Below are 27,328 nucleotides of genomic sequence, written 5' to 3'. Positions count from 1 at the left end.
AGGATGCAGCCATCTTGTTGGCAGTATAAATGAAAAGAGAAAACGTGTACAGTGAAACAAAGTGCAATAGAAATAAAAGGATGCAAGAACAGCAATCTGCAGTATTACAAAGAAGCAATGTAGGAAAGAAATTCCTTGGCATCCAGAAACTATGCCTTAGACTCTCTCTAATAATACTCCTACATTTTAAGCACCAGGCAGATCTCCTGATCTGTAGGTAACTCATGAGCAAGTGCTGTTTGTTCGGGGCTTACTAAATTTTGAGCAACGTGACTACTGATGAATCAGTGTAATCCAGTGTAGCACAGTGCAGACTAATTAGTAATGCAGTGCAGATCTCCTTTAAGCCCTCCCCAAAATTTAACCATTATTATAGATAGATCAGTGCAAAAGTATTTTTTCTATGTACAGTACTAATTAAAAAACCCATTTTCCATAAGAAACTGTCCAAAGCAATAGGAGTATTCTAATGCTATTGTGTAAATTCCAGTTCCTTCTTCCTTTGAATGCTAGGCTTTGTCCTAGATTATCAGAGTTTCTAAGCCATTAATGAGCACCTTTCACTGGAGCATGTAAGTATACTTTGTACTTCTGAAAAGTCACATGGGTATTCATATAAAAAAAAAAGTAAACAAAACCCCAAAATGAGAAAACAGTAACTGAAGGGTAAGAGACTTTTAGATGAGGAACAGTTGAAACTTGTATTTATTTCAATCCGCAGATGCAACTTGCATCAGCAAGACTGTATAACAGTGATCAGCACAAAAACGTTCTCTGAAAATTTCAAAGGAACAGAGACTTTCATGACACAATGAGAATACAACAACTCATAAAACAAGTTTACAAAATCAAGAATTACAGAGCTACAGACAAAATTATAGAATGCTTGCTGAGAAGATATTATTAAGGAAACACAGCTTTCTACCAAGTTTTCATCATTTTAAGGACAGTATTTTCACTTGGGTTAGGTAAAGGAAAAGTTTGACTGTCTGCAGGAACAGCCTATGAGTCGCCTGGCAGCGGAAGGAAATCCCTGAGACATGTACATCCATGTGCTATTGCAAGTGGAAAAAGAGGTAGGCAGGAGTTCCCTCCCTGATGTATCTGCCTCTGATGGTTATCCAAAAGCAAATACCAGGCTTTGAGCTCATCTGGCCTGGCTGTTTTAATCCTTTGGCACATTTCAGTTGGATTTTTTCACTGATAATAGTCAAACATACTGCTTGCTTTCTTCTATGCCTAACACAACAGATCTGACGTTACAGCAGATACTGTTCTGGCAAATCCCCCCTGCTGCACTCAGGGACCTGGGCAGAGACAGATTGCTGCTGCTGAAAACTGCTCTCTCACACCTGTGTTCCAGCTCTAAGATTTCTCCACTGGGCAAAATTACCGTAGGTGCTTTTCTACTACTGGCAGAAAGAAACATTAAATAAAAACCAGCAGTACCCTGTTTCTTTCCTGAGGCTCTCTTTTCAGGCTGTTTTTAGAAAATGAAGTAGAAGTATCTGGGGTATTTTTCAGTTTCTGTATTGTTTCTAACACCTCTCTCACGCCTCATGTTCTGTTCTCCCCACTCTGTACCCTTCTGTCAGCAGTTCCCAATGCAGACTCTAGTCTTCCTTGTGTGAGAACACATAACCGACTTCTTAATACAAAAAAAAAAAAAAAAAAAAAAAAAAAAGGCAGTTTGGCCAAAATCAGTTCAAGACATTCCACAAGTTCAATGTCAGCATGCCTTATACAGTTTGACTCAGCCTGCATTCTGCAAGATTGATCCCAACAGGCACACTTGCCCTGGGTGAAGAGTCCCCCTGAAAGGTTAAAATTCCTGCAATAGCTACCAGGTAGGCAAAAAGAGATAAGGCAGCAGATAACAGGGAACTTCGTGGCATTTCCTGCAGTCACCCTCCCGTAGGAGCTGGCTTTGGTCCATTTAAAGTATTTGGTTTATTTAATCCTACCCACATATAGTTCACTCAGGAAGAGGCAACTTGCGACTTGTACTACCCAGCACCTAAACAGGGGCGTTTAGTTTCACACACACAAGTAATAAAAATAGCTAAAACGCAGAGATAAACAGACATCATACAAAAATCCATGAAACGTTAACCCACATGAAGGTATTAACACACACGGAAGCATACAGCGTATATAAAGTACGTGTGTATCTAGGTGTGGAGGCTGGTAAGCGTGTCCCGGTAGGTATACACGTCCGATTCCCAGTTTCTGCGCGGCTGGAGCCGGCCGGGACCCGCGGGGCAGGTGAGCGGCGCTGGCTGCGGGGGGCAGCCCGGCCCCCAAGGAGTTACGGAGCGATTACTTCATGTTCCAGCGGCCGCCTTCAGCCACCCCCCCGGCCCGTTTCACAATCCCGGCTCTCGAGCAGCCCCGTCAAGCCGGGCGCGCTCCGTGAGCACACACCCCCCGTGTTCTCATGCCGGATTTTCCCAGGCCATGAATAATCTCGAAGCCCCCTCAATAAATACACGTTCAGGGATGCCCGGAGCTCACTCACCCCGCCAGCCTCGCCGACGACAAGGGGCCAAAGGAGCCGAGCAGAAGCCGCAGCATGAAGTTCGGCGGGGACTGTGGCTGCGCCCGGGGCCGCCGCCGGCCGGGCGCGCTCCGCGCCGCGCTGCTGCCGCCGCCGCTGCTGCTGCTGCTGCTGGTGCCGCGGGCCGCCGCCGCCCCGCTGCCCCACGCCGACTCCTCGGGGGAGGCCGAGCTGGACGAGGCGGCGGCGCGGAGAGCGGCGCTGCCCGACAGCCTGCGGCTGGCGCAGCTGCTGCACGACCGGGCGACGCATCTGCGGGACGAGGTGGGTACGGCCGCACACGCTCACACGCACGGCCCGGCCGCCGCCGCCTCCTGACAAGGCGCGACCAAACTCTCCGTGTCTCTCCCCAGATGTGCGAGAAGTTCACCATCTGCCAGAACAGCGTGGAAGTGCTCCTCCGCAACAACCTCAACCTCCCCAAGGTGACGGAGGAAGATGGGTGTCTGCTCGCCGGCTTCAATGAGGCAAGGAACCGCTCTCCTTTCTGCTCTAATCCTGTACACCTGGGGCAGCTTTTGCCTGCTCAAAACAACTCTGGAAGTTGACCTAAAGATTTGTGCCGGCTCTGGCCAGACCTCCGTACTATATAAGCATCGTCTGCTAACCTGCATACAGCATTGAGATCAAGGCATTTTGAACTCTTGAGTGACTTTCTCACCTTTCTCTCATTTCAGGATAAATGCTTGAGAAAAATCTCCAGCGGGCTTTATACATTTCAGACGTATCTCAAATACATACAAGAAACTTTCACTAGCGAAAACCAAAATGTTGAATCGCTATCCTATAGTACAGAGCACCTGGCACGTACCATAAGACGGATGGTGAGTTGGTTTTGAATACACTTTGATAATTTTTGTGGTTTAATACTGATGAGAAGTCAGAAATAGAGGATGCTATGTTTCAGTTCCTTGAAAAAACAGGTGATAGTTCCTTATGCTCCAATCTTACCCTTGTGACTTAGGTTTTACAAAGTTTTGCTTTCTTTTCTTAAAGAAACAACTCTTCCTACTTTCTATTGTTACTTATAATTTCCAAACCAACTATATGCACCACTGTTTTAAGAACTAATATATTAAACTGGCTGATAGAAATAAGATTTCTCAGACAGCTTGTTTCTAATTGCAGAACTTCAATTCAGCCCCTTCTAATGTGGGAACCCACTGAGAAGTAAAAATCAGCAACTTATTTAAAAGCCCATTTTAAAAAAAAGAAAAAAAAAAGAAAAAAAGAAAAAAAAAAAAAAAAAAGACAAGTGTATTTTTACAATATTCTTTCTCTTTAAAACTCTCCAAACCAGACATTTAAGCCAAGCTGTATGGTATACTGAGATATTGCTACCAATACACCAGACAGCTCCCTACTAAAAAACACAGATTTTGCTTGTAAAAAAATCTTCTTTCATAAAAATACCCACTTCTCTCTTGATTTGATGAACTAAAATGCTATTAGTTTCTGATACACATTTTTCAGGTTTTGGAGAGCTTTGAAAGATCACGCTACAAAAATTCACTTAATTCCTGTAGTTCTTGCTCATTTTAATAATCCTTACTATGAACACTTCTTTTTGTCTTTGGGGAAGCCTTTTGCCTAATTAAAAATCACCCAGGTAAGGACTGCAGAAGTCTTGGGGCATTATTTCCTTCCAGGCAATTTTCAGCATGTGAAAAGCCTATTGTGTATTGTGTATTTGCCATACCTTTCCTAACATGTTTACTTATGCCCATCATTCTTTATGTGAAAGGAAGCTGAACTGCTTTTTTTTCACACTGTGCTAGCTGAGAATAACAGTCCTGTCATAAGACAGCGACTGATTGCTGGCTTCCAGCTTAATACACAAGTTTGCAGAAAGTTTGTTTTTTCATAACTGAGGGAGACTAGGTTCTTTGGTTGGGTTTGGATTTTTTTTTTTTTTTTTTTTTTTTTTGACCAAGGTAATCAAAACAGGCAGAATTAAACACAGCAACCAAAAACAAAAGCAAAACTTGTACTTGTAGAAACTATGGAGTTTTTGAGAAAGAGCCTTGATCTTCAGGTTGGCAATTTTTCTTTTTGAGAGAAAAATCTGCTATTTAAGGCAAGGACAGCAAAGCCAAAATCCATCACTTGTGGTTAAATAGATCCACCAGCATGATACCTGCCTGGCTATCCAGACACAGACTTTAACAGCGTACAACAAGTAGCTAGGCACACCAGGAAAATAGTGTGATCAGAAGACACTCCCAAGTAGTCTGGATAGGAAGAATATTTCTCTCTTACATTGCACAAAAAAGATGTTCCAGAAGGAGTTTTGCACCTTTTTGTCACTTTTTAAAGTGTAGGAGAGATCCTAAACACAGGATTAAGTACATACTTGCTAGAACTTTAGACTCTAAATCATCTAAAACAGCTCAATGACTTGGGAGAAGTTCTTCAAAGGCATTTAGGTACTCAGTGCACAGGGCTGTGAGTCAGCATTAGATAAGTAACTCATTAGATAAATAACTTTTACTCATCTTGTAGTTATGCTCTCACATAGTGAAAGTTGGTGACACTTAGTCTCATCTATGACTAAATGCCTGGAACGTAAGAATTAAGCAGCTAAACAAGCTTGACATCTTTGGAAACTGTTAATCTGCTACAAAATGTGAGAGTACTCCAATGTCAGCTAATTAACTTATAATTCAGGATGGAGCAGTACAGGTTAGGACAAACTATGATCAGCACCTCCCTACCTAACCAACTACATGACTGCCAGAGAGCAGGAGGGGTGTATTGATCTGCTCAGAGGCTGCACTCAAACCAGAACCAACAGTATAGCCCAGAGATTCCTACACAGCAATCGTAGCAGGCATCAAAATTCCTCACACACCTCTCCAGTGATGCAGGGCTGGAGGGAAGCACAGGTCCAGGGAGGGCTGTTGCCTGCAGTACAGAGAGAGTGGATATGCAGCAGGTTGGGAACATACTGATGCTCTCCAGCAGGCTCAGTGACAATTTTTTAACCAAGGCTCCCCAATATTGTCTTTTTCACAGGTGATCAATCCCGAAGAAGTGATCATCCCAGATGCAGCTACCCAGGAATCTCTCCACACAAAGCTGAAATCCACTAAGGCCTGGACAGAGAAAATCACCATCCACCTCATCCTCCAAGATTTTACTTCGTTTATGGAGAAGACAGTGAGGGCTGTGCGCTATTTGAAAAACACCAGGAGTTTCAGTGTCTGAATGTTTTAGTTCAGGCACAATCCTTTTGTTACAAATCTGTCAGGTGGCAGATAACAGTGTTGTTCTGTTTTAAGAACTAGAAATAGTAACAATGGTTTGCATCTATATATATTTCCATTTCCTTCGAGGAACTTATTTATTGTATTTAAAATATTTATTAGTTTTTAATATTTCTTATTTATATGTTCAATATTTAGAAATAATTTAAACAAATTATGTATTTTATTTCCTTTCTAATGGTACTGTTCAGATATAAACTTATTTAATATGTATTTAACAAAAATTTTGTATAACTTACATTTTTATATATTTGAGAGATGACTTTTTTATATTTTTAGGACAAATAAAAGCCGATTTTTAAAAAAAGCTTGTATAACCTCTGTGAACTTTAAACAAGACTAAAGCACTCTAATATATCCAGTTTTTAATACCTGCAATTATCAGAATAACCACTTTCAAGAACTTCTCTATATGATAAAGCCATTTCTCTACATAGCACACATGTACACAAGTACAGACAACTTGATTACCGTATAATTCTTAAAATTGGATATGAAGGAACCAGATGCACTGAAAACAGCACTTAAGAATGAACAAAATATCAATGCTCCTGAGAAACAAATGGACAAGTGCCTTATATTTAATAAGGGACACACAATAAAATTGTTTGCAAGGATCTTCTTACAAGTCAAATACTATCTTTTAAACAAATAAAGTGGTGTGAGAGCCACATTAACCACTTTGACATGAATACTATCCTCTGATTAGTTTTATTGCTGTCATCCAGGGGAATTTTCCAAGTTTGGTTAATCATTTCTGGCCCCTACCCCATGAAGTAGAAAAAAAAATTTAGGTTATTTCCTAAAGCAATATAAATCAACATACTGCTGCTGAGCAATGCAGCAACATGCATTTGTCTTCTATAATTTATATTTCACTAGTATGGACATGCCACATACCATGAATGCATATTCTTGAATACTTGTGTGAAAAAAAAACCCCAAAAAACAAAAAAAAAGAACAGGACTTAAGCCTGAGTACCAAATCACTGAAACTTCCTTGGCTGCATCATCTGCAGCACTGTAGCTGTGCAGGTACCTCATATACCCAAACTCAGAGGAAGTCACACAGGGGATGCAGGCAGCAGAAGGTCCTCAAGCTTTGTCCCTAAAAATGGTAAATTATTCATTACCCTCACTTTTCCTTCTGGCACAGTGGTGAAGATGTGCAGATGAAAGGCATGCCTTGGAATGTGGATAAGGATGCCAGCAAACTCTCCTCTTCCTCTGAGTGATCTGATTGTCCACATATGCATTCCACCACTGGAGATGCCAAAACAGTGACCAGTCCACCCACTGCTCACATGTCAGATGCTCAAAACAAAACAAACCACTGCTTTGCCCAATATGGTAAAACTGTCATCTCAAGTTGAGCAACATCTGGAGAAGGAATGAGGAGATATCAAGATCTTTAAAGAGGTCTGTGGTGAATGGGTTTTCTAACAGCACATAAGATCCTACTCTAACAGTCCTGGCACATGCTCCAGGAAACATAGGAAAGCCTGTCTCAGTCTTTTCACTTCTTACACTCACAGGGATTTTCTTTTAGTGACCATTTGTTTAGAGACCTTTCTGGCTTTTATTATGCCAATAATAGCTGTAAGACCCAAAGTCAATCCCACAGTGAACCTAACTACTATGTGAGAACGGGGTGGGGGGGGAAACAAAGGGAAAAAAAAAAACTGACCAAAAGAAAAGCCATCTCCTGGTTTCACTTCTCCCAGAAGAGTGGCTGCCTGAGATCACCATTAGCTACCATGTACACTGCATCTAAACAAAGTCACACTGATCTCCTGAAACACCAAAAATCGTGTAAGAATTGGAGTGCTGAAATCCCTTGCAACTGACAGACAAACACTGACACTTCAACCAGCACCCTCCAGCTGATGGCTACCCCAGGCTGACTGCAATTCTAGTAAATATGTAAATGCTGCCATGTTTTAGGGTGCAGAAAATGAACAAAGATTACTACTTGTTGGGTGGGGAGGTCAACTTTCAAGTCCTTCCTGGAGCAAAGTGTTATCCCTGATGGTGCCACTGAGCTGACATTATTTCACCTCTGGCTCCTCCACAGTTCTCAGGGTCCTTCAATGCAGCAGCTGCCTTGCTGGCCATCAATCTCCTGTCACAGTGGCAACTTCAGGGACTGCTCCCAGGATCAGCACTACTTGCTGAAACCAACACTCACTCGTGTTTCTGTCACACAAATATTTGAAGTGGGGAATTCAGATGAAAGCAGAGAAGACAGGGTCTCTCAAATGAACCAACTTATCATCCTCTTTAAGTCTGCTGTGTAGAAACTATTTTACATTAGCAAACACACAAAGGCATTGATTTGAGTTGGCAGACCAGCATAAACACATAAAAAACCTAGAACAGTAGAAGTAACTACATTCAGCAACAATGCCTCAACACTTCTATTAAAGAGAGCTCTTCCTAAATGACAGCCAACTCACCGAGCAACTAAAACTCAAAAAACCAAAACGACAACAAAAACCCCACTAACCCAACCTAAATAAAAAAAGAACTGCTAATAATTACCTAAAAAACAAAAAAAAAAAAAAAAAGGAAATTACCCACCAAAACAGCATTTTGGCAGCTGCTGTAAAGGACCAGCCTCACCCTGCATATCTCAGCTAGCCTTTCCCCACATTTCCATTCATCCTTAAGAGTTAACCTCACACTGAGATTCTGGAACACTTCACAGATTACCAGCTCCCTTTATCCTGATTTTGATTCCCAAAGAAGGAAGAAGGTAAAGCTATGTTGAAAAGCATGCATACATTATACAGCATGCAAGAAAAGCCCACAGTATTCAGAAACACTGCTTAGGATGAGAAATAAAATATCCCAAAGAGCAGCTGCTGTAACACCAGAACACTGGACAAGAGAGGGAAAAAAAAAATCACCCAAAACAACCTCCCGAAAAACCAAAAAGACAGAATGCAACCTAATATTAAAGTCATCTGTAATAGCAAAGTGGGGTGGGGTAAGGCATGGTCTCTGAAGTACCATTTCTCTCTTTTTTAACCATACTTCACCGTGTAAGAAACTTCTAAGGAAAAAAAAAAAAAGTGGAAAACATTTCACCTCACAGACTTCCCAGGCTACAGTACTACTCCCTATCCAGTTCTGGTGTAAACACTAAATTTTGGCAGAGAACAACAACTGCTTGAATGAGACTGCATGCATCTCTAGTGCCTCCATGTATTGTTTTAACAGCTGATGGTGAGATTAGCAAAACCAAGCTGATGCTGCAGAGATGGAAGAGTTACACCTCCAGTAAAGCATGGCAGCAGCATCACTTTCCAGCAGTTAATGAGCCATTAGGTTGGCTTAGCTTGATGGGAAACTTCCCCCAATGTTTGTGATGGTTATTTTTAACTAATAATATTTTCCAATTTCAATTTAAAAGATAAAATGATGAAAAGGTAAGTACGCAGTAGTATACATCAAAGTCCTCATGGTCAAGGCACTGGCAAAAAAAAAAAAAAAAAAAAGTGTGACTAAGTCCTTGCTTTTCAAGTCAAATGATTAGATAACAATTTCTGATCTCTCTCAGTGAATTTTCTTCCTGCTCTTGGTAAGGGAAAAACCAAATACACCTATACCCCCTTGCTTCCAAAAAATGCAACCTCTGCAGACTTCAACCTTGAAGTACTACTTCCTCCATTAATTACTAGCAAAATCAACCAATTAATGTAATCTAAACATATTTAAGCAAATCCTCCTATATTTTCAAGAATGACTTTGGCAGCCAGCAGAAAACACTCTACAGAAATTTTTCAGTCTGGATTTCTATTCAGTGGATTGGATCTAAGATTCAATCTTTCCTGAGAAAATCTTTTCCTGAGAAAACCCATTCTCTAATCCTGAAATAACATAAGCACGACCAAGAAACAATGTATGTAACCCACAAGCTTAACCAAGAAATGGCTATTGCATCACACCATCATGGAAAAGTATTTAGAAATTGCAATTAAGTCGTTATTTGTAAAAATTAAATTAGTCATATGACATTTAACAGGATGTGGTCTCTCCTCCTGTGGTGAAAACAGATGTAATGAGCTTTAATTTCCAAATATCATCAGTATCATCCCAGCTTAAATTCCAAGCCTGTAACAAAATATTTCCAAAAATATCCAGGGTATATATAGTTTGATTTAGCAATTTTTCTGATTAAGACCATTATGTTTAATGTCTGTTTCATCTACCACACAATGCAAGACGACAAGATCTTAAGCAGCTCTTTGTCACCTACAGCCATTTTGGAAGACAGCTGTAAAAAGTAGCAAAAGACAAGTTTTATACTTCCCCAAAATGAGCCTGTTGTGATGAGATTCTGAACGTTGACTTGGTCTGCACAGTTTATGTCACAGTTCAGCTAAAAGATTTGCTGATGAATTCATTCAAAGAAAAAAAAAAAAAGTCACACTGCCTCTGTTTTATAACTGTGATGAGATACTGTAGTTACTTTGTGCCAGCCATGTCTACACCAGGAATTTGTAGCATAATTAAAAACCTGTTATAAATTCCTGACCACCTTAATTTTGCCTCACAACTAGCCAGGCCTTGAAGAGTTTATGGTGCAAACAAATAGGTTTCTCTGTAGATTCAATTATTAAGAACAAAATTATAATGAAAGCCAGACTTTTTCCCCCCTTTAGTGATGACACCATTCTTTTTCTACCCTGCTACCAGGAGATCCATAGTCCATACACCAAGACCAAGAAAACCACCAAACTCACCAGACTCCCTCGCTGTGCCTTGCACAATTACTTGACACCAGGTAAAACAGGCTCCAGTGACAGGTGGCATTTCCCTGACACTGAGGCAACCACAAGCACACTCCACCTCCCTCCACTTTGAAGGCACAAAGTATAAAGCCAAACAATCCCTGTCTCTGGGATAAGTTCAATGGGATACCTCAAAGTCAGTACAATGTCCACCAAACATGGAAGGCATCAATGATTTTATTTCACACATCCACACTGCAGCCTTGACCTCAGCTGTGGTTGCCAGAGCTCATTTTGAAGTAAACTATGCTCACTGACTTTATTCCAAGACTAAGAGCTCATATGACACCATCACAAACCCCATCACAGAAAATAATCTGCACTTGGCTGTAGAAGGCAGTGATTCAGTGATAAAGATCAATAAAGATCAAGCAGGAAAACTCATATTTGTTCTTTTCTAAGTGTCTCCCATGTGACAGTAAAATTAAATTTTCTCAAGTTCTACTGGGAGAAAAACAGAAAGGGCAAAGTCATAGATTAAAACACTTGAAATTAATAACATCTAATTAAAGTCCCCAGCGTGGACTAACATGAGAGAGTTCTTCCACCTCAATCCATAGACCTGCCCTCTTCTCCCTAGCATCACCAAAAAACCACCAGTTTTGCTAAAACTAGCATATTTCCTGACCTTATTTAAGGGAATTAAGATTCTTCACAGGGATCTGCTCAATGTATAACATCCCAAACCACCTGCTCTTACAAGCACATCTGAATTTTGTAAATAGAACAAAAACTGCAAATTAACTTCAAAACATCCGTACCAAAGATTTCTTCATTTTTAAACTTGAAGAAAAATATCTCAATTTGGTTTTGCTACCTTACAACTAATTACCAAAATTTAACGATTAATACCTATTCTTTTTCCTTTTTTTTTTCACCCTGGAAGCATAGGAAGAATATAAATGTTTATTTAAGGAGAAGTTTCACTCACTTTTTAATTACAGGAAAAGCACTATAGGAATGAAAGTCTGGACATATAAACAAAAAGTATTTTACTACATATTGGCATTCAATTTAACCTGACTTGAAGGTCTATAAAAATCTTTTTACTCCTCAATTTGAAAATCCAACGCTAATGGCTTTTCAGAAACATACTTCAGTAGCATTGAATTACTAAAAAATCCCTATCCAATGTGCTTAAAGTAAGAATTGCATAAGCAAAATTTATCCAGTAATTCCAAGTTGCAAAAAACCTGAAATGCAACTATTTTTAAGACAAACTTTCAGCATGGAGGCGTCACAGAATCTGGCCTGTGCATGACATATGTATGCTTTTGTAAAACTTTTAATGAAAGAGAAACACTTCCCTATTTCTCTACCTCTTGCCAAATACTATCATCCCTGGAAAGCAGCCAGAGCAATCATGTGGTGGTTATGACCCACAAACCACATCCCCAAATGTCAGACGCACAACAGAGCACATGAAATATGCTTCTGCAGGTGTTTGGGTCCATCCACCCACTGCTGAATTTTGGGTATAGTACACCCTTGTAAAATGCAAAATCTGATTGAGAAATAAGAATAACTTCACACTGAATACTGTATTTCTTAGTATTGAATGTCTCAGGTTACTGCACGAAACTTGACAGAAGAAAAATGTTCCTAATCATGATTAAAGCTACTATGAAGTACCAAGAGATTATTTCATTACTATTATCATTAGGATCAATCAAGAAAAAGAATCAAAATTTTAATTTCTGTCATAATTTAAGACAGATGAGCAGTTATATTAATCTCAAGTTACCGTAAGAGAAAAGGCACTAGAAAGGCAGCACTAGCAAAAAGATACACGGTCACGAGAAACTGTTCTGCATTCAGTCCTTGCTCTGTTCCACTGTCAGCAGTCTATCATTAGCCATGCCAGTATTTCCTGGCATTTGACTGAGTTGTTGTGATTAATGGAATTTTAAAGAACATGCTGGTTTGCATTATCTGCCATAAATGTTTTCGCTTTTTTCTCTCTCCAACTCTTGTCTTCTAACTTAAGTTTTTTCCCTTGGCTCATTCCTCTCTGTTTTTCCAATCACAGCCCTTAAACACAGTAACATTTTACCATGAATTGTCATGGCAGAATAAAAACTGAGGAATCTCCTATTCTTAAATATTTAATTAATGTAAAAACTGCCTCAAAAATCTGTGGGGCTAAAAAAAAAAAAAAGCCACGCCAAAATCTAGAATACCTTTGTTACAATGATAATTTGGGGCCAATAAACCTTATTTTAGAAATCATTGCAGAGATACAAACTATGCTTCATAGTTCTGGAAGAAAGAGAGCAATCTACCCAAAACAGCTTCTATTTAATAGAAACCAAAGTAACCATATCAGTGCTTGAACTTCAGTGTTAAAAGGGAGAAAATCAATTGAAACCAGAACAACCATGGTGCAAAGAGCAAGATTTCAGCACAACAATGAAGCACATACCTTGTTTTGTGTACCTCTTTTCTTCCTTCAGTTATACATTAGTAACTTTCTCTTACAGTAAGAGCAATTTATACACACACACAGGGTACTCAACTGCTGTGCCCTCCCACCCCATCCTAAATCCCAGAAAACATAGCTAGCATTTAAAGGAAAGTTTAGCAGAAAAGTATACTTTTTAGTATCTGATTGTCCTAGAAAACACAAACATACAATCCCTCAATTTTTACTGTATCCACAGATAAAAGAATCCAGAAGGAGATAAAAAACCCAAAGTGGATCAGCACAATAACCAGCCACAGAGGCTTGCAAACATTTGGGCAAGGAATCTTTGAAGAATATTAAAGTATTGAAAACATTAGCTTGATTTTCTGGTTACTGTGAAGATTAAGAGGAATCTTTACCCAAAAGGCAATGATTAACAGGGATAAGTATGGGAGTTAAATATCACCATATTTTGGAAAAAAACACAACAAAACAAAAACCCCCACCATGGGTTTCTGTAAAAAATAAACTACTACATTATCTTATGTAAAGACTTAAAAACAATATGCATCCATTCAAACAGTATTTATTTAATTACACCGTAATGCAAATAAGTTAGGTCCATATAAACTTCATTCTGTTGTATGTACAACCTATGTCATTAGCAAGCTGATTGAGCCAGCTGGTCTAAGTGTCGGCCTCATCCTCTGGAATGTACGTATCTTCTGACACTGTCCATCGGCTGCGTCTACAACAGGACCACCACTGCCTTCATCCCCAAAGTAGACTGAAAGGGGAGGGGGGAGGAAATAAAGTCAGATTTGCAGCATGTACTTGTCTTTAAATTGGTATTTGTAAAACACAAGTCTGGAGAAACAGCCTTACAAATGTACAGAATAAACACTAGCCCCCAAAATACTGAAATAATGCCACTTTTAAAGTAAAATTTAAGCCTACAGAGCACCAACATGTGCTCACAAAAACGAGCAGCTGTAAGCTTCGGATTAGACCAAACATCTGTTTGTGATATCTACACACATATATTCTGGTACAAAACACAGCTTTTACACTGTACAGATACACACCAAAAAAGAAGCCTCAAACCACCAATGAAGCTAAACATTAAAACACTGTCAGCAAGCAAACAACTGCAAGCAATTTGGTTATCAAGACAACAGAGGATTCCACTGAAATTGTAATATGATCTTACTACTTTTTTCCCATATTTTTTACTGTTTCTACTGAATCACTGAATCCTAGAAATGGGATTTCTATACACTGTAACTATGTAAAGCCAGAAGAGTTAATCTTTGACTTTACAAACAATACAGTCCATCAATTACTTGTTTAGGAATACCTGGTCCCGCACAGTAATCAAAGGCACTTCTTGAAAAACAGAAGAACCACGATTTCCCCAAAACTTTAATTAGTTAGAAGGAAGCCCTTCAATAAAACTTAAATTCCACCAGAACTTAAGTATTACTAATGCCATAACATTGCAGCATAATAAAGAGTCCCACAAGAAAGAAGCAAATTGAGCCAAACACACTTTGCTTCATGACAGTGACTAATACTAAAGGATATAGCCCTTTATTTTATGCACCTTTTATTCCCTCATTGCAAAGGCAGGAGACTGGGTTTTGGTTTAAATTTGTGCTAGAAAGCTGAGAAGTTATTCTTCAGTGCAGAAACTTGCGCAAACTAGGCTCTACAACAGATTAGAAGGGAAGCTGCCGTGCAAAAGACACAGGAAGTTCTGTATCTTAAAAACTATGCAAGATTAAGAGAAAGATCTTCCCAAGAACTAGAACTTTGCTGACTTGACATTTGAATTTCCGAAGAAACAAGAACCACAACAATTAAAAACAAAGGATGAAGGCATCATTCACAACTGTTGCTGGCAAGAGGTAACACACAAACCAGTATCTGCACTGGATTTGTATGTACATTTGGAACCATTACATACCTCCAGATAGTTGGCTCAGGCATTCCAGGATCTGCACCTCTTTTAAAACCTGAAGTGAAACATACATTATATACATATATAAAAATAAACAAGTATGTGCAGATTCCTGCATAGTTAAATCTCTATGAAGTTATTCCAGCCCATTAAATAGCAATAAAAAAGAAAACTACTGAACATAGAATTGCGATTCACGAAGCTGTGCAGTAACCTGAATAAAAACTGCACATTCTTACAAGACTTAGAAAGCAAAGAAAATAAACACCAGCGTACACTTTCCTTTTTATAAAACGTCTTACCTGCATCTTTACCTAACTTAAAACTCAGAGTCAACTAACTGTGTGAGATGAAGGAAGTGATCTGTCTCAGAGATCAAGACATACGTACTTTTACACACACAAACTCACAGATTTTAAATGTTGTTCAGACAGCAACCTAGCAGGGCTCTGCCAACACCTAAAACTGGTATAGAGGGAGGACCTTGAGGCCTAACAGACAACTCTCCAGTGACATCTGACACACAAAAGCAGCATTTCAGTAACAGTTCACTCCATTTAGCATGACAGAATGCTAAATGTTAAATCAATTAAACCTCAAATCTTCTATTCTGATTGGCACTTTTTGGCAAAAGCTACATACTAGTAAAGCTTGCAAACAAACAAGCTGTTTTCTAACACCCAGGAAAATGAAATGAAAGTTAACACAGAGAGTTCATTCTCAGTCCCCAATGACTCAAATATACCAATTGACTAAAGTATATGTATGCTAGGGAAGCAACTGAAGGTTTAGTATATGAAATAACTTTGCTCTTTGGACTGTAAAATAAAAGTCTTGAAACAGAATCATGCCATTCAGGCACTGTTCAACACTACACTGGCTATCTAGAAGTGAATGGTTCATGAAATACATATTATTTCCCTCATCTACAGAAAATAAATAATTAATGCCATGTTGCCTAAAACACAGGCCACAAAGGTTAATGGAAAAACTTCCATTAACTTCACAGGCACTGGAAAAGCTCTTTGAAGATAACCTTGAATTATTTGAGACTATTAGACATCCTGACCTGAGTTCTTTGGCTGCCATACTGTCCAGCAACACAGCTTAGAAATTCATGAACTGCAGTCACACTCTGTGTGTGTGTGAATGTTTCTGGCTCTTCCTCTCAACCCCAGTATTTTAAAATAAGCAAATCAGGTTTAACAAAACTGCATGGGTCTAATTTACTGACTTAAAACCAGGGCAGCCACTTCAAAGCAAGTTTTTAAAAATACAACAAAACCCCACCAATGACCTATAATTGCACATTCTCCTTGTATATGCCCCAAGCTAGAAAGCCTTACAGAGAAAGTTACAGGCTCAAGCCATTTCCTTGTCTATGTTTAGTTCAGCATGTATTTTGTACACACAGGGGTCACATCTTCCCTCCCAGACTCAAAAGTAATCCCAGTAGAGAAGAGTTTCTTCCAATCCTGCAGACTTTGGGTACACGTGACCTCCAAATGTCTATGGCAATCAAGGTGGCATCTGCACTTCCCTTTCTCACCTGCTTATATTTTCATTACTGCAGATAAATTTATAAGAAAGCAATGCCAATGTGGTACAGCACACCTATTTTCTGGAGATATGAACCTAAACTACTACAGCTTAAATTTCTCCCTGATACATAACAAAAATATACTAAGCACTCTGGTGTTAGTACTCTAAATACAGTAAGGTGGCTTTATACAATTTGAAGTAACTTATTTAATGTCACTAATGTAACTCATTAGTGTCACTAATGTGACACTCTGATGTCACTAAGAAAAAGGAGCATCTTTCCCACATCCACAGATACTGCCATGGAAGTAAAATCAAAACAAAAACTTCAACAACAAATTAGGTCATAAAAAGCTGCTGAAATTCCCATCTAAAACTTATTAATTGAAAATCATTGATAAACTAAAACAGGAAATGCAATTCAGACCTAATAATGCTAATTAGTTTTTTCCATGGTTTTTGAAGTGACTTATTTTGCTTGTAGTTGCTGTTATATCACTTCTGTAACAGCTGAAGAGACCAACGTTTTCCTGGCTGTTATCTATAAACAATCAAAGCCCTTTAAGCCAGGCACAGCATTCCCTTCAAATAATCAAAACAACCTCTCAGATTTGACTGGAAACATATCAAGCTCCCAGCCCTCCTTCATGTTTGCATTCAGTGCAAAGATGCCTGCCTGGTTTAGGTGCTTTTCCCAACAGTTCAGGCAGGAAGTAAGCCAAATAAATTGCAAGGATCAGTCTTCCTGGGCCCCCCTCTCATAAAAGAAGTGAACAAAAGTGTCAGGTCTGTGGCACATATGCCTGTTCTAAGTGGGTCAAGCTCTTTAACAAGGACAGCTGATGGCACACAGCTCTAACTCAGCAGAACTACCATGTGGTAGTGATGCCTGGCCAGCCTGACAACAGGAGCAAACAAAATATATCCTGGTCACTAGGCACAACACCAAGGCCCACCCCTAACATTTCACTGCGGCTTGGAAACAGGATCCACACCATTTTTGGTGGGAGAGAGACTGTAACCTGTATTCCTGTTGCTGGAAATTCGATCTCAGCCAGAGGCTGGCAATGGCCCCAGTGCTATGAAGCAGCACTCCCACAGACTCCCTAGAGAATAAAGCACAGCCTTGACTACTACAGCAGGCAGTCACTGACACTGGGTTAAATCATAGCCCCATTTGCTGCTCTGCTCATTCCCCAGAGGGAATCCTCACACGGGAATGGCCTCCAGGGAGGAAAAGGGGCAAACAACTCATTATTACAGAACCACAGAATTGTTAGGATTGGAAGGGACCTCTAGAGATCCCTCTGCCAAGGCAGGATCACCTAGAGCAGGTGGCACAGGAACCAGATGGGTTTGGAATGTCTCCAGAGAGGGAGACTCCATGGTCTAGCCTGTTACAGTGCTCTGCCACCCCCAACACAAAGAATTTCTTCCTCACGTTGAGGTGAAACTTCTCGTGTTATAGTTTATGGCCACTACACCCTATCCTGTAGCTGGGAACACTAAAGAATCTGCTCCAATCTCTGAGCACCTGCCTTTAAGGTATTTTTATGCTTTAAAGAGATCCCCTCCCAGTCTTCTCTTCTCTGGACTAAACCGGCCTAGCACCCGCAATCTCGCCTCATAAGTGAGATGCTTCAGTCCCTTAATTATCTTCGTGGCCTGTGCTGGACCCTCTCCAGCAGCTCCTCGTCCTTCCTGTACTGAGGAGCCCAGAACTCGACACAGCATTCCAGATGGGGCCTCACTAAGGCCGAGTAGAGTACGAGGTCGCGTACTTCTTCTTTACATACACAGGGAAAAAACCAAACAAAAACACAAACAAAAAACCCAGCAGTAACAAGAAGCCTCCCAGTCTCTAGGCTCTGCCAAGGGCAGCCCCGCCCTCCCTCCGCACATGCGCGGCGATGGCGGCGGGGCAGCGCGGCGGGGCGGCCCTGGGCCCGCGGGCCCTGCCCTCGGCCCCGCCGCTGCCCGGCAGCTCCGCACGGGCCGGGGCGGACAGCGGCCATCGCAGCCGGCCGCCCCACACCCGGCCTCGGCAATGGCCGCCGAGGGCCCCCGCGAGTCCCCGCCCGGCACTGACCGAGATAGAGCACTACGGGGATGAAGCCCCAGCGGATGGCGAACTGGCCGCCCTTGAAGAGCTGCTGTAGCCGCTGCTTGGCCTCCTTGCTAAGCTTCGGCATCCCGGCGGCGGGGCAGAGAGGAGGAAGAGGAGGAGAAGGAGGAGGAGCGCAGCCGCTCTCGTAACAGCGCCGTGCGCTGGGCGGGACCCATCGCTGGGCTGCGGGGCGGGGACCGGGGCTGGCCGAGCCCTCGGGCGGGCGAGGAAATGGCGGCCGCGGGGCGCCCGCTCTCAGCGGGGTGCCCGCTGTGCTCCGGCTGCCTTCTGCCCGCTGCGGGCCTGTCCCGGCCGCCTTCCAGCGCCGCAGGCTGAGGGAGCTCAGCGGGACCGGGGTCGGCCCAGCGGGGCCGCGCCGCTGTGAGGGGCGCGGGGGCTGCGAGCGCTGTGGGCCCGCCTGCCCGCCTCGCGTCCTGCCGCACGCGTGTGCTTCTTCTTCCCCGGAGACCCCGAGGTGCTGAGCACACCCCGCCTCTGGAGCGGGGGAAGTGCCTTTGGTAAGTGGAGAGTAGATATGGAGTGGTAAGAGAAAGTGCTCCTGGAGGAAACTGGAAATGCCTCTCCATGGTGCTGTCAGTGAGGCTGCGTCAAGGAAGGTGTAGGCTTGATATTAGCAAAAGGTTCTTCATCCCGGGGTGGTTGGGCACTGGAACAGCTCCCCAGGGAAGAGGTCACAGCACCAAGGCTGACAGAGGTCAGGAAGTGTTTGGACAACACTCTCAGGCACATGGTGTGACTCTTCGAGTGTCCTGTGCTGGGCCAGGAGTTTGATGATCTTTGTGGGTCCCTTCCAACTCAGGATATTCCATGATCTTTGATATCAGGCTGTGTGATGTATCCAGTCCATGGAAACAAGGAGTTCAGGGAGTGAAAACTTTACTAGAAATATGGGGAGAGAGACCTGATTCCTAAAAACTGCCAATACAGCACTTGGAGCTTGTTGTGCTTAAAAACCTCAGAGCCCAGATAAGCACTGAAGCATAGTCTTTGTTAACTAATAAATGTGCTTGCAGAACCACCAAGCTACTGTTTGTTTGACACAACTTACCTGATGCCTTGCTGCACATTGTCTATGCTGTTGACTCATCCAGTTATATCATGTCTTTACCATGTTTTCATTTTTTCTCAGGTAGCCTCCTGCCTTTTGCTGTAACACCAGATTCAAACCAGATGCAGGTCTTCAGGTTTCTGCTATTACTAATGCAGCTGCAGCAGTTACCACCATCAGGCTGTATCATGTCTGCTACCTATTGCAAAGTTCTGCATGTTATATATTGGTTTGCCTACAGCAGTTACTTGAACTTTTGTAGCCATCTTGTCACTTTAAGAATAACAGCATGTCAATGATTTTTAGGGACAAAAAGAATCCAGGGATATAATAAATATTACTTATTCAGATTATACAATTTACTTCCAGTATATGGATGCCTGTTCTGCCATTTCATGATAAAAACAGGAGCTTTTAGCTCTACTTGCTCTCCAGGTAAGGCAGGTAGCAAACTGCAGGCAACATGAGGGGTTCTGGCAGCCCAGAGCTTGCTTTGCCACAGTCTGTGAATTATCAAAGTGTGGGGGATGAAAGAATATTTTGGTGAGGTCATGGCACAAATGTGGAGTCATGTCAGAGAATGCACAGCCTTTCATGTTATATACCAGTCCTAGCTCCCAGTGCTTCCATATACATTAAACGTGGGATACACCAGTATTTCCAGTCATATGGCTGACACACATTTAATGATACCTGACAAGTAAAGTAGAGGCATAGGGTTTGTGAGTGTCTCCTGAATAGCTTATCCCTATGGAAAGCTTAGGCACCAGTGCTGTATTCATCATGAACATCAATATGAAGCTCATAGAACTATGAGCCTACTCCTTTCCCAAAAGAATATGCCTTTGGGGTGGAAGAATTCTGGGAATTCTAACTGAAAACTGAGAGAATAAGTCTATCGATAGGTTTGAGTTTGATTTCAGTTTTTTTGGTATATCACTGTTGTGAAACTTTTCAAGTTAGTACGCATAAGTAGAATTGTACAAACATTCAAAATTACAGATTTACTCTTCTGAACCAGTGTAGTACAAGAGGCACATTCATTAATCAGTAATGGCTTGTCATATTCAAAACAGGACTCAAACCATTGAACCTGGTTTTTTGACTTGCAGGAACCTGTATTTCAGCAGTTTGTATTAAATTGGTTTTCCTTTGTAGATGAGGCCAAGTAAGATCTGTTTTCACACTGTGGTTACTGTTACACTTCATTCTTTCTAAGCATACAAAACCAACTGTTCATTACAGCACACAGCTTGTTAATAATCTCTTACAAAATATTGCAATAAAACATGACCCTCTGTAGTGGAATTAAATTCAAAAGGTACTTTTCCTTCCTGTAATTTTAGTGCAAGTGGGATTCAGATCAAATGTACAAATACCTGATATGAAGGGTTGAACAGCTGCTCTGTCTCCTTTGAGAATTGGTTTAACAGTGTCACGTGTGACACAGTGCATATTATGTTACTGTGGGTGTTCTTGAGAAAGAATACTCACCAAAGTGTGCCACATGTACCAAATCTTCTCTTCTTCCCTTCACACATTGAGTCAATGAGTAATTTTCAGAGCACAGAAATGTGTTATCCTTCATTTCTCATATCTGCCAATTTGAATAAAGAAGATTGTAGGTTATTTTATTGATTTAACTACAGAAGCAAGGAAATTAATAGCACTAAAGTTAGTATTACTTTGCCAGTTTTTTCACAAGCAAAATCAGTGCTAGGAGAGCACGAAGGTGTGTGTTTGGTGTGCAAATAAACCAGTGTTGATTCTGTATAGTTACTGGTCTAAATTTACAGAGCCTCACATACTGAAGCTCTGAAAGGATGTCTGTAAACAAAGAATTTTGATTGGAAAAGAGCACTTATTTCATCATAGCACATATCCATAGTCTCAAACTGGCCAACATACCATATTTGAATTAAAAGACCTCAACTAGCCAACCAACAAACCCACAAAACCTCCATGACAAATAAAACCAGTAAGTGGTTGTGCTGGTTCCAGAAGTTTCCATGCCTTTATTTGATTCCTGTGTCACCAAGGATGTTAGAGGTCTAAGAGCTCAGCAGTCCTTTGGTAATCTGCTGACTCAGTCAAAGGGGGATAGAGAGCAGCAGTCATCCTTCCTGCAAGTTCATGGGACAGCACTAGTCACATAATTTAAATATTGACAATTAACCTCTAAAAGCAAATGTGCCTGTGATAGGGCATGAAACACTGAGCTTTGAGTTTTGAAGGGAGAAAACCTAATACCCAAAGAAATGGGTAGTGTAAGATGGAGGTGACTCTGCCTGGAAAAGACAGGATTTTATGGGTATGCTATGAGTATTCATGTTTGTAATTTATTGTAACACTTCCATGAAGAATTTTTATTTAATTTGATTTTTTCGTGTGGCTGATAATGAAGACGAAAGCACTTGGAATGGTGTATCCATTAACTAAGAAGAACAAGAGCCCCAATTGCTGGAGTGACAAAAGAAAATTAGTGATGCCATAGATGTTGAAAGTCTTTTGTTGCAAAAAAAATAAATCTCTTTGAATTTACTTTGCCTTGTAGCTTAGTGTGATCAGCAATAACAATAAAATCAGAAAGGGAATTGCAGAGGTTTCAGGCATGACAACAAGAACATGAATCCCTACTGTTTTATTAACTCATTTAGCAGTAATTCCACAAGTGTTTTCACAGCAAATGAATATCACTAATACGCATGGTAAAATGGCCAAATATTTCCAGTTTTATGGATAAATTAGGGAATTGAGATTCTTATAGACATGACTGAATCCCTGAAGTGTCAGGTTCAGGGAAATAATGTCACTTGTTCAGATTGCTTTAACTTGTCTTTCTGAGTGCAAAGGGTACCTTTCAGGTTAAATAATTGCAGAGCTCTAAAGCTTTATCTCAGCAAACCACAAACTAAAGCCATGCAACAGTACATGCAACTCAGGCTGATGATGGAGACAAGGTGCAGTGACACATTGAAGTCTGTGAAAAATCACTGTAAACATTGTAGGAAATCCCTGCTGGCCTCCATTATGCACTTAGCAGTCTCACTTTAGAGATTTCCCTGATTTACTGACAAGAAGCTGCATTAAATTCATCTGCTTGGGAACAAAGTTTGAGTTTGACCCTATTTAGGAGGAATTTAGATTTCAAAAATGCTATGGTGTATATTTCATACTCTGAGGTTATACCATAAATCAGTATAAATGGCACAAGAACATAAGGAAGGTCTCTTCAACAGATTTCCACTGCAGGCTGAACCTTTATGATGCCAGTAAAAACAGTAGTATATTCTGACTAGGCATTCTATTTCACTCCATTGTTACGACTAACCTTCCTATTTTTATTGTGCTCTAATAATCATGTTCCTTCTATTCCATTTTAGTATTCCTATTCATCTAGTCTAATAAATCCCCACTTCTCTGCAGTACCACTGATCTGGGAAATGCTCCTTTTCATTTCACAAAGACAAGAAAAGGCAGAGACAAAGTGAAATGGAAAGTACTTCAGTCAAAATAACAAAGACTTAGGCTGTCCAATTAGGTTATGTGTGAAATAACCAGAATTCTAAAATGTCTCCTGAATGTTAATTGAGACCTAGATTACTCTGGGGTGAGTATGTTTGAGTTCTTGCATTTAGCGTAGTCTCAAAACATGCTTGGAATGCAGAGCTGTAATGCATATAAAAAATTTCTCTCCAAATTATAATCTTCTTCATATGATTTTCTGTATGATACTTGGATGTACTCTGGTCACTGTCTGATATGGGATATTTCCAAGAAAAGTGATATTGCCAGACACTGTGCTAGTCTCAGCTGGGGTAGAGCTAATTTTCTTCACAGTGGCTGGTGTGGGGCTGTGTTTTGGATTTGTGCTGAACATGTGGTTGATGTTTTTGAGATGTTTTTGTTACTACTGAGCAGAACTTGCACAGAGCCAAGGCCTTTTCTGCTTTTTGTACTGCCATGCCACACAGGCAGGACAGGTGACCCCAACTGGAAATATCCCAAAGGAATATTCCAGATCATATGACATCTTGCTCTGTATATAAAGTGGGTGGAAGAAGGAGCAAGGAGGGGACATATGTGGTGATGGTCTTTGTCTTCCCAAGCAACTGTTGGGTGTGATGGGGCTCTGCTCTCCTGGGGATGGCTGAACACCTGCCTGCCCATGGGCAGCAGTGAATTAATTCCTTGTTTTGCTTTGCATGTGTGCACAGCTTTTGCTTTCCCTATTAAACTGTCTTTATCTCAACCTGTGAGTTTTCTGGGTTTTGCACTTCTGATTCTCTCCCTGATCCCAGTGTTTGTGAGGCATAGTGAGTGGGTGGCTGCGTGGGGCTTGGCTGCTGGCTGAAAATTATTCAAAATTAGTACAACAATCAGAGTGGCAGGAACAAACAGCAAAGTTTAGTAATTTTGTATATTTAATACAGTAACTGTACAATTTATTTGCTTAAAAATAAACCAAAACTGAATGGTGACATGGATTTATAATTTCATTGTTTTTTCATTACAGCTTCTGAGTCCAGGGAAGGAGAAACGGCAGTCTGAGGTGAGACAGCATTGAAAGAACCTCATCCAATGCTTTTAGAGACCTCTGGGAAGAACTGTTGATGTGCTTAAAAACTGAATATTACCTGCTTCACAACCATAGTGTTGTTTGAAGCATGGCTTTCCCATTCTGCCCATCTTTACTTAATAATGAAGATCAAGTGTTACACTTGGAGATACTGCTACCTTTTACCACAGATAGTTTTTCTAAAAATACAACAGTTCTTCAATGCATGTTTTTAGGATTGCAGTACTTGGCCGAGGATGAAAACAATAATCTGATTCCTTACATACTTTTGGTGATACGCAAAAATCTGATGGACAAAAGGATTTTCTGAGGCCAAAATTAATACCCATATTTACTCATTCATTGTTTTTAAATTAAGCTCTTTTTTTTTTTTTTAGCAGCTGAGCGGAAAATGTTTTGTAGACTCTAGGAGGATTTTCCTCTAAAGCTGTTTTATTAATGTAAACCTTTTCTTTGTCAACAGATCTCAAATCAATTTTTTTTTTTTGCTGAAGAATGTGTTGTTTTAACAGCACATATCTATAAAGATTTTAAAGGACTTTTAAAAAGTTTGTTTTAGGCAAATTTTTACTCAGATTTAAACAAGGTGAGGAAAACAAATAATATATTCTGATTTTCCAAAGTCTTTGCTTGTATGCTTGCCTTTATACCAATTCCAACCTTAGTAAATTGTATTGTAGTGAAACAACCATGAAACTGATAATATAATTCTTTGCAGAGAAAAATGAAATATTTCTCTCTGATACAGAAGATACAATTGCAGCATTTGAAAAATAATTCTAACTGTAAGTTGTATTCTGATTTCTCTCTTCAATGAATGTTGTAATAGTCTTTCTTAGCATCCAACTACAAAAAAATGCTGCTGAAACAACTTTTTCTGACAATGAAATATTTGAAAATGTAACTGATTGATGCACAGCACTTGCTTTACTGATTTAAAGTAGAGCTTTTGGATGCACTCTCAGATTTTGCAAGATAAAGGTATACAAGGTACTAATTAACTGTGGTTATGTGCTAAGAGAAAACATGTAGTAAAGCCAAAAGAAGAACCTCTGAGCTGAAATGTGCCAGGTAGATCTGAAACAGGTCTGTGTGGCTTTTTTCCAGTTTGTTCTGGGTTTTGTCTTAAATCCCAGTAAAACAAATTATATGTAGTTTCAGTTACTGTATATACCCTTAAGTATCCTTTTTTGTTCAACTTCCCAAACAAGAAGTTTGTTTGTTGAAACTAAGATTTTTTTAAAAGTGTAAATTAAAATTTTATTCAGTATAATTTTAATTTCAATAGGATTTAAAGCATAGCACAGTCAAGGTTTTAGTGTTGTCATTATAATCTTTTTAACAATTCGTAATGCAAATTACAGAGTCCAGAGCATAAAAGGAAAGGTAAAAATATGTGTATTTTCAGATCTTAAATAAGATTGCCTAGTCAACAAAGGAAATGTGTCATGTGTATGTACAAACTGAATAATGCATAGTAAAACTAAGTGTAATCTAATTATTTAATTAAACCGAACATAGCTATTAATTTACCTTCATTATTCATTTTGAGTGAATTTACATCAGTAACTTAAAGACAAACCTATTGTCATATTCCTAATTCAGCAGGACCTAACCATGATCAGCAAGGTGAGGAGCAGTTCACACCTCCTCTGGCCAAGCCCCTCAGGATGTGCTGCCTGAGCTTCCTGCTGAAGGTGACACTCCAGCAAGAGCTGCCTTTCAGAATTGGGAAATTCAACCAATATGGACAAAAGTATCAACGTTTATGTCTGTCTTTAGTTTTTGCATTTCAGTAGTTGAGATTTCACTGAAAATTCTTTGAGTTCTTCAGCACACAGAAGATTAGAATTAGTATCATAATGAAGAGTAAATAAGGCCTTTCTTAGGTACCAGAAGGCAATCAAGGAAATCTCTTTTCTATCTTTCCAAGTCTCATCTGGTACTATCAAGATTAAATGAAGCACAACTCATGGTTAATGAAGTTTTTACTATTCCAATAAAATAAAATTTAGTCTCTTAAAATGCTTCCCTTTTGCCTTTCATACGCAATTTCTGTCCATGCTTTGTCTATTTTAGTGGAGTTATATGCCATATTTAGCTTTTAGATTTTACTAATTTCAAAACATTGTCAAATAGACACACTAGTGTGTCTTCTCTATATATTGTCAGCCTGATTCACATGCCTGTAAGTTCATCTAAGACTCTTTGCACAGAAAACAAATGACATTCAGGGAAATACCTATCAGTTTTTCAATAACTGCTGTTCAGTTAGGATTATTAAAAATCTCAAACTTTACTCTCCTACAATTGCAGAACAACTGCAATTTAGTCATTTTAGAGGCTGGAGTCCAGTTTAAGAGGGTGATTTTGGCAATAGGTACTACAGTGATTAATGATATTTCAGTAGCTTTTCCATTACTCCCTGCCTAGAGAAAAAACAAACAAATAACAAAAAACCCCACAAAAAATCAACAAACAAAAAAACCCACACCAAACCCATAATGGCAGATTAGTTGCTTGCCTTTCACTGCTTCTTGTAAAATGTTAATGGACTCCTAAAGGTTTCATTTTTGAATGAGAACAATTTCAACAGGAGCTGTAGGAGATGCAGAGGACATTCAAGGAACTTGTGAAAATTCCTTATGTTCTGCTTTATAAAGTCTGTTTGGCACATTTGGCAGAAGCTGTGAATCTGACTCTGATTTCCAAGCATTTAAACAGTCCAAATAAAATGCTGGTTCTGTAATACTTTCATATTTTCCCTTTTATTTTCAAGTGTATATTAAGTACACATCTGAAGAAACAATATTGTACTCCTTTATTTTAGATGTAGGTAGCAGTCACAAGAGATTAAATGCTGTTGTCTGTAACGAAGCATGAAGATGACAAGATATATGAACCAGAGGCTTTTCAGCTCCATCACATCATCCAGGACATAATTATACAGATTTTGTATTTCAGACACCAGTGTCACCTTGGGGTTGAAATCATTCTAGATGAATCTGTGTGAGTAAGTATAAATAAGATAGTTCCCCGCACCCCAAT

The 27,328-nt window shown here is 40.1% G+C and overlaps 2 protein-coding genes, 1 long non-coding RNA gene and 1 other non-coding gene across 4 annotated transcripts; 3 read left to right on the top strand and 1 right to left on the bottom strand.

The window, feature by feature from the left end:
* The first annotated feature begins 685 nt into the window (after positions 1-685).
* On the top strand, positions 686-8,059 carry IL6 (interleukin 6). Its single transcript, XM_056482739.1, has 4 exons — positions 686-2,821; positions 2,911-3,024; positions 3,235-3,381; positions 5,573-8,059. Exons 1-4 carry the CDS (start codon positions 2,573-2,575, stop codon positions 5,762-5,764), a joined length of 702 nt encoding a protein of 233 aa, XP_056338714.1. The 5' UTR covers positions 686-2,572; the 3' UTR covers positions 5,765-8,059.
* A 5,534-nt stretch (positions 8,060-13,593) lies between these two features.
* Positions 13,594-18,717, bottom strand: TOMM7 (translocase of outer mitochondrial membrane 7). Its single transcript, XM_056482737.1, has 3 exons — positions 18,615-18,717; positions 14,990-15,038; positions 13,594-13,810 (listed from the first exon to the last, which is right to left on the bottom strand). Exons 1-3 carry the CDS (start codon positions 18,715-18,717, stop codon positions 13,795-13,797), a joined length of 168 nt encoding a protein of 55 aa, XP_056338712.1. The 3' UTR covers positions 13,594-13,794.
* Positions 18,718-19,060: 343 nt separating this feature from the next.
* Positions 19,061-27,033, top strand: LOC130248750 (uncharacterized). The gene is made up of 4 exons (XR_008839693.1): positions 19,061-19,150; positions 24,218-24,253; positions 24,999-25,065; positions 25,886-27,033. It is a non-coding gene; the product is annotated as an uncharacterized LOC130248750 (long non-coding RNA).
* On the top strand, positions 24,508-24,595 carry LOC130250457 (small nucleolar RNA SNORD93). The gene has a single exon (XR_008839984.1). It is a non-coding gene; the product is annotated as a small nucleolar RNA SNORD93 (small nucleolar RNA).
* Positions 27,034-27,328: the final 295 nt, after the last annotated feature.

This window comes from Oenanthe melanoleuca, chromosome 2 (genome assembly GCF_029582105.1).
Source record: "Oenanthe melanoleuca isolate GR-GAL-2019-014 chromosome 2, OMel1.0, whole genome shotgun sequence".
In the NCBI taxonomy this organism is placed as follows: domain Eukaryota; kingdom Metazoa; phylum Chordata; class Aves; order Passeriformes; family Muscicapidae; genus Oenanthe; species Oenanthe melanoleuca.
Note: the sequence above shows the minus strand (reverse complement) of the source record. Positions and strands in the feature narration are given on the sequence as shown.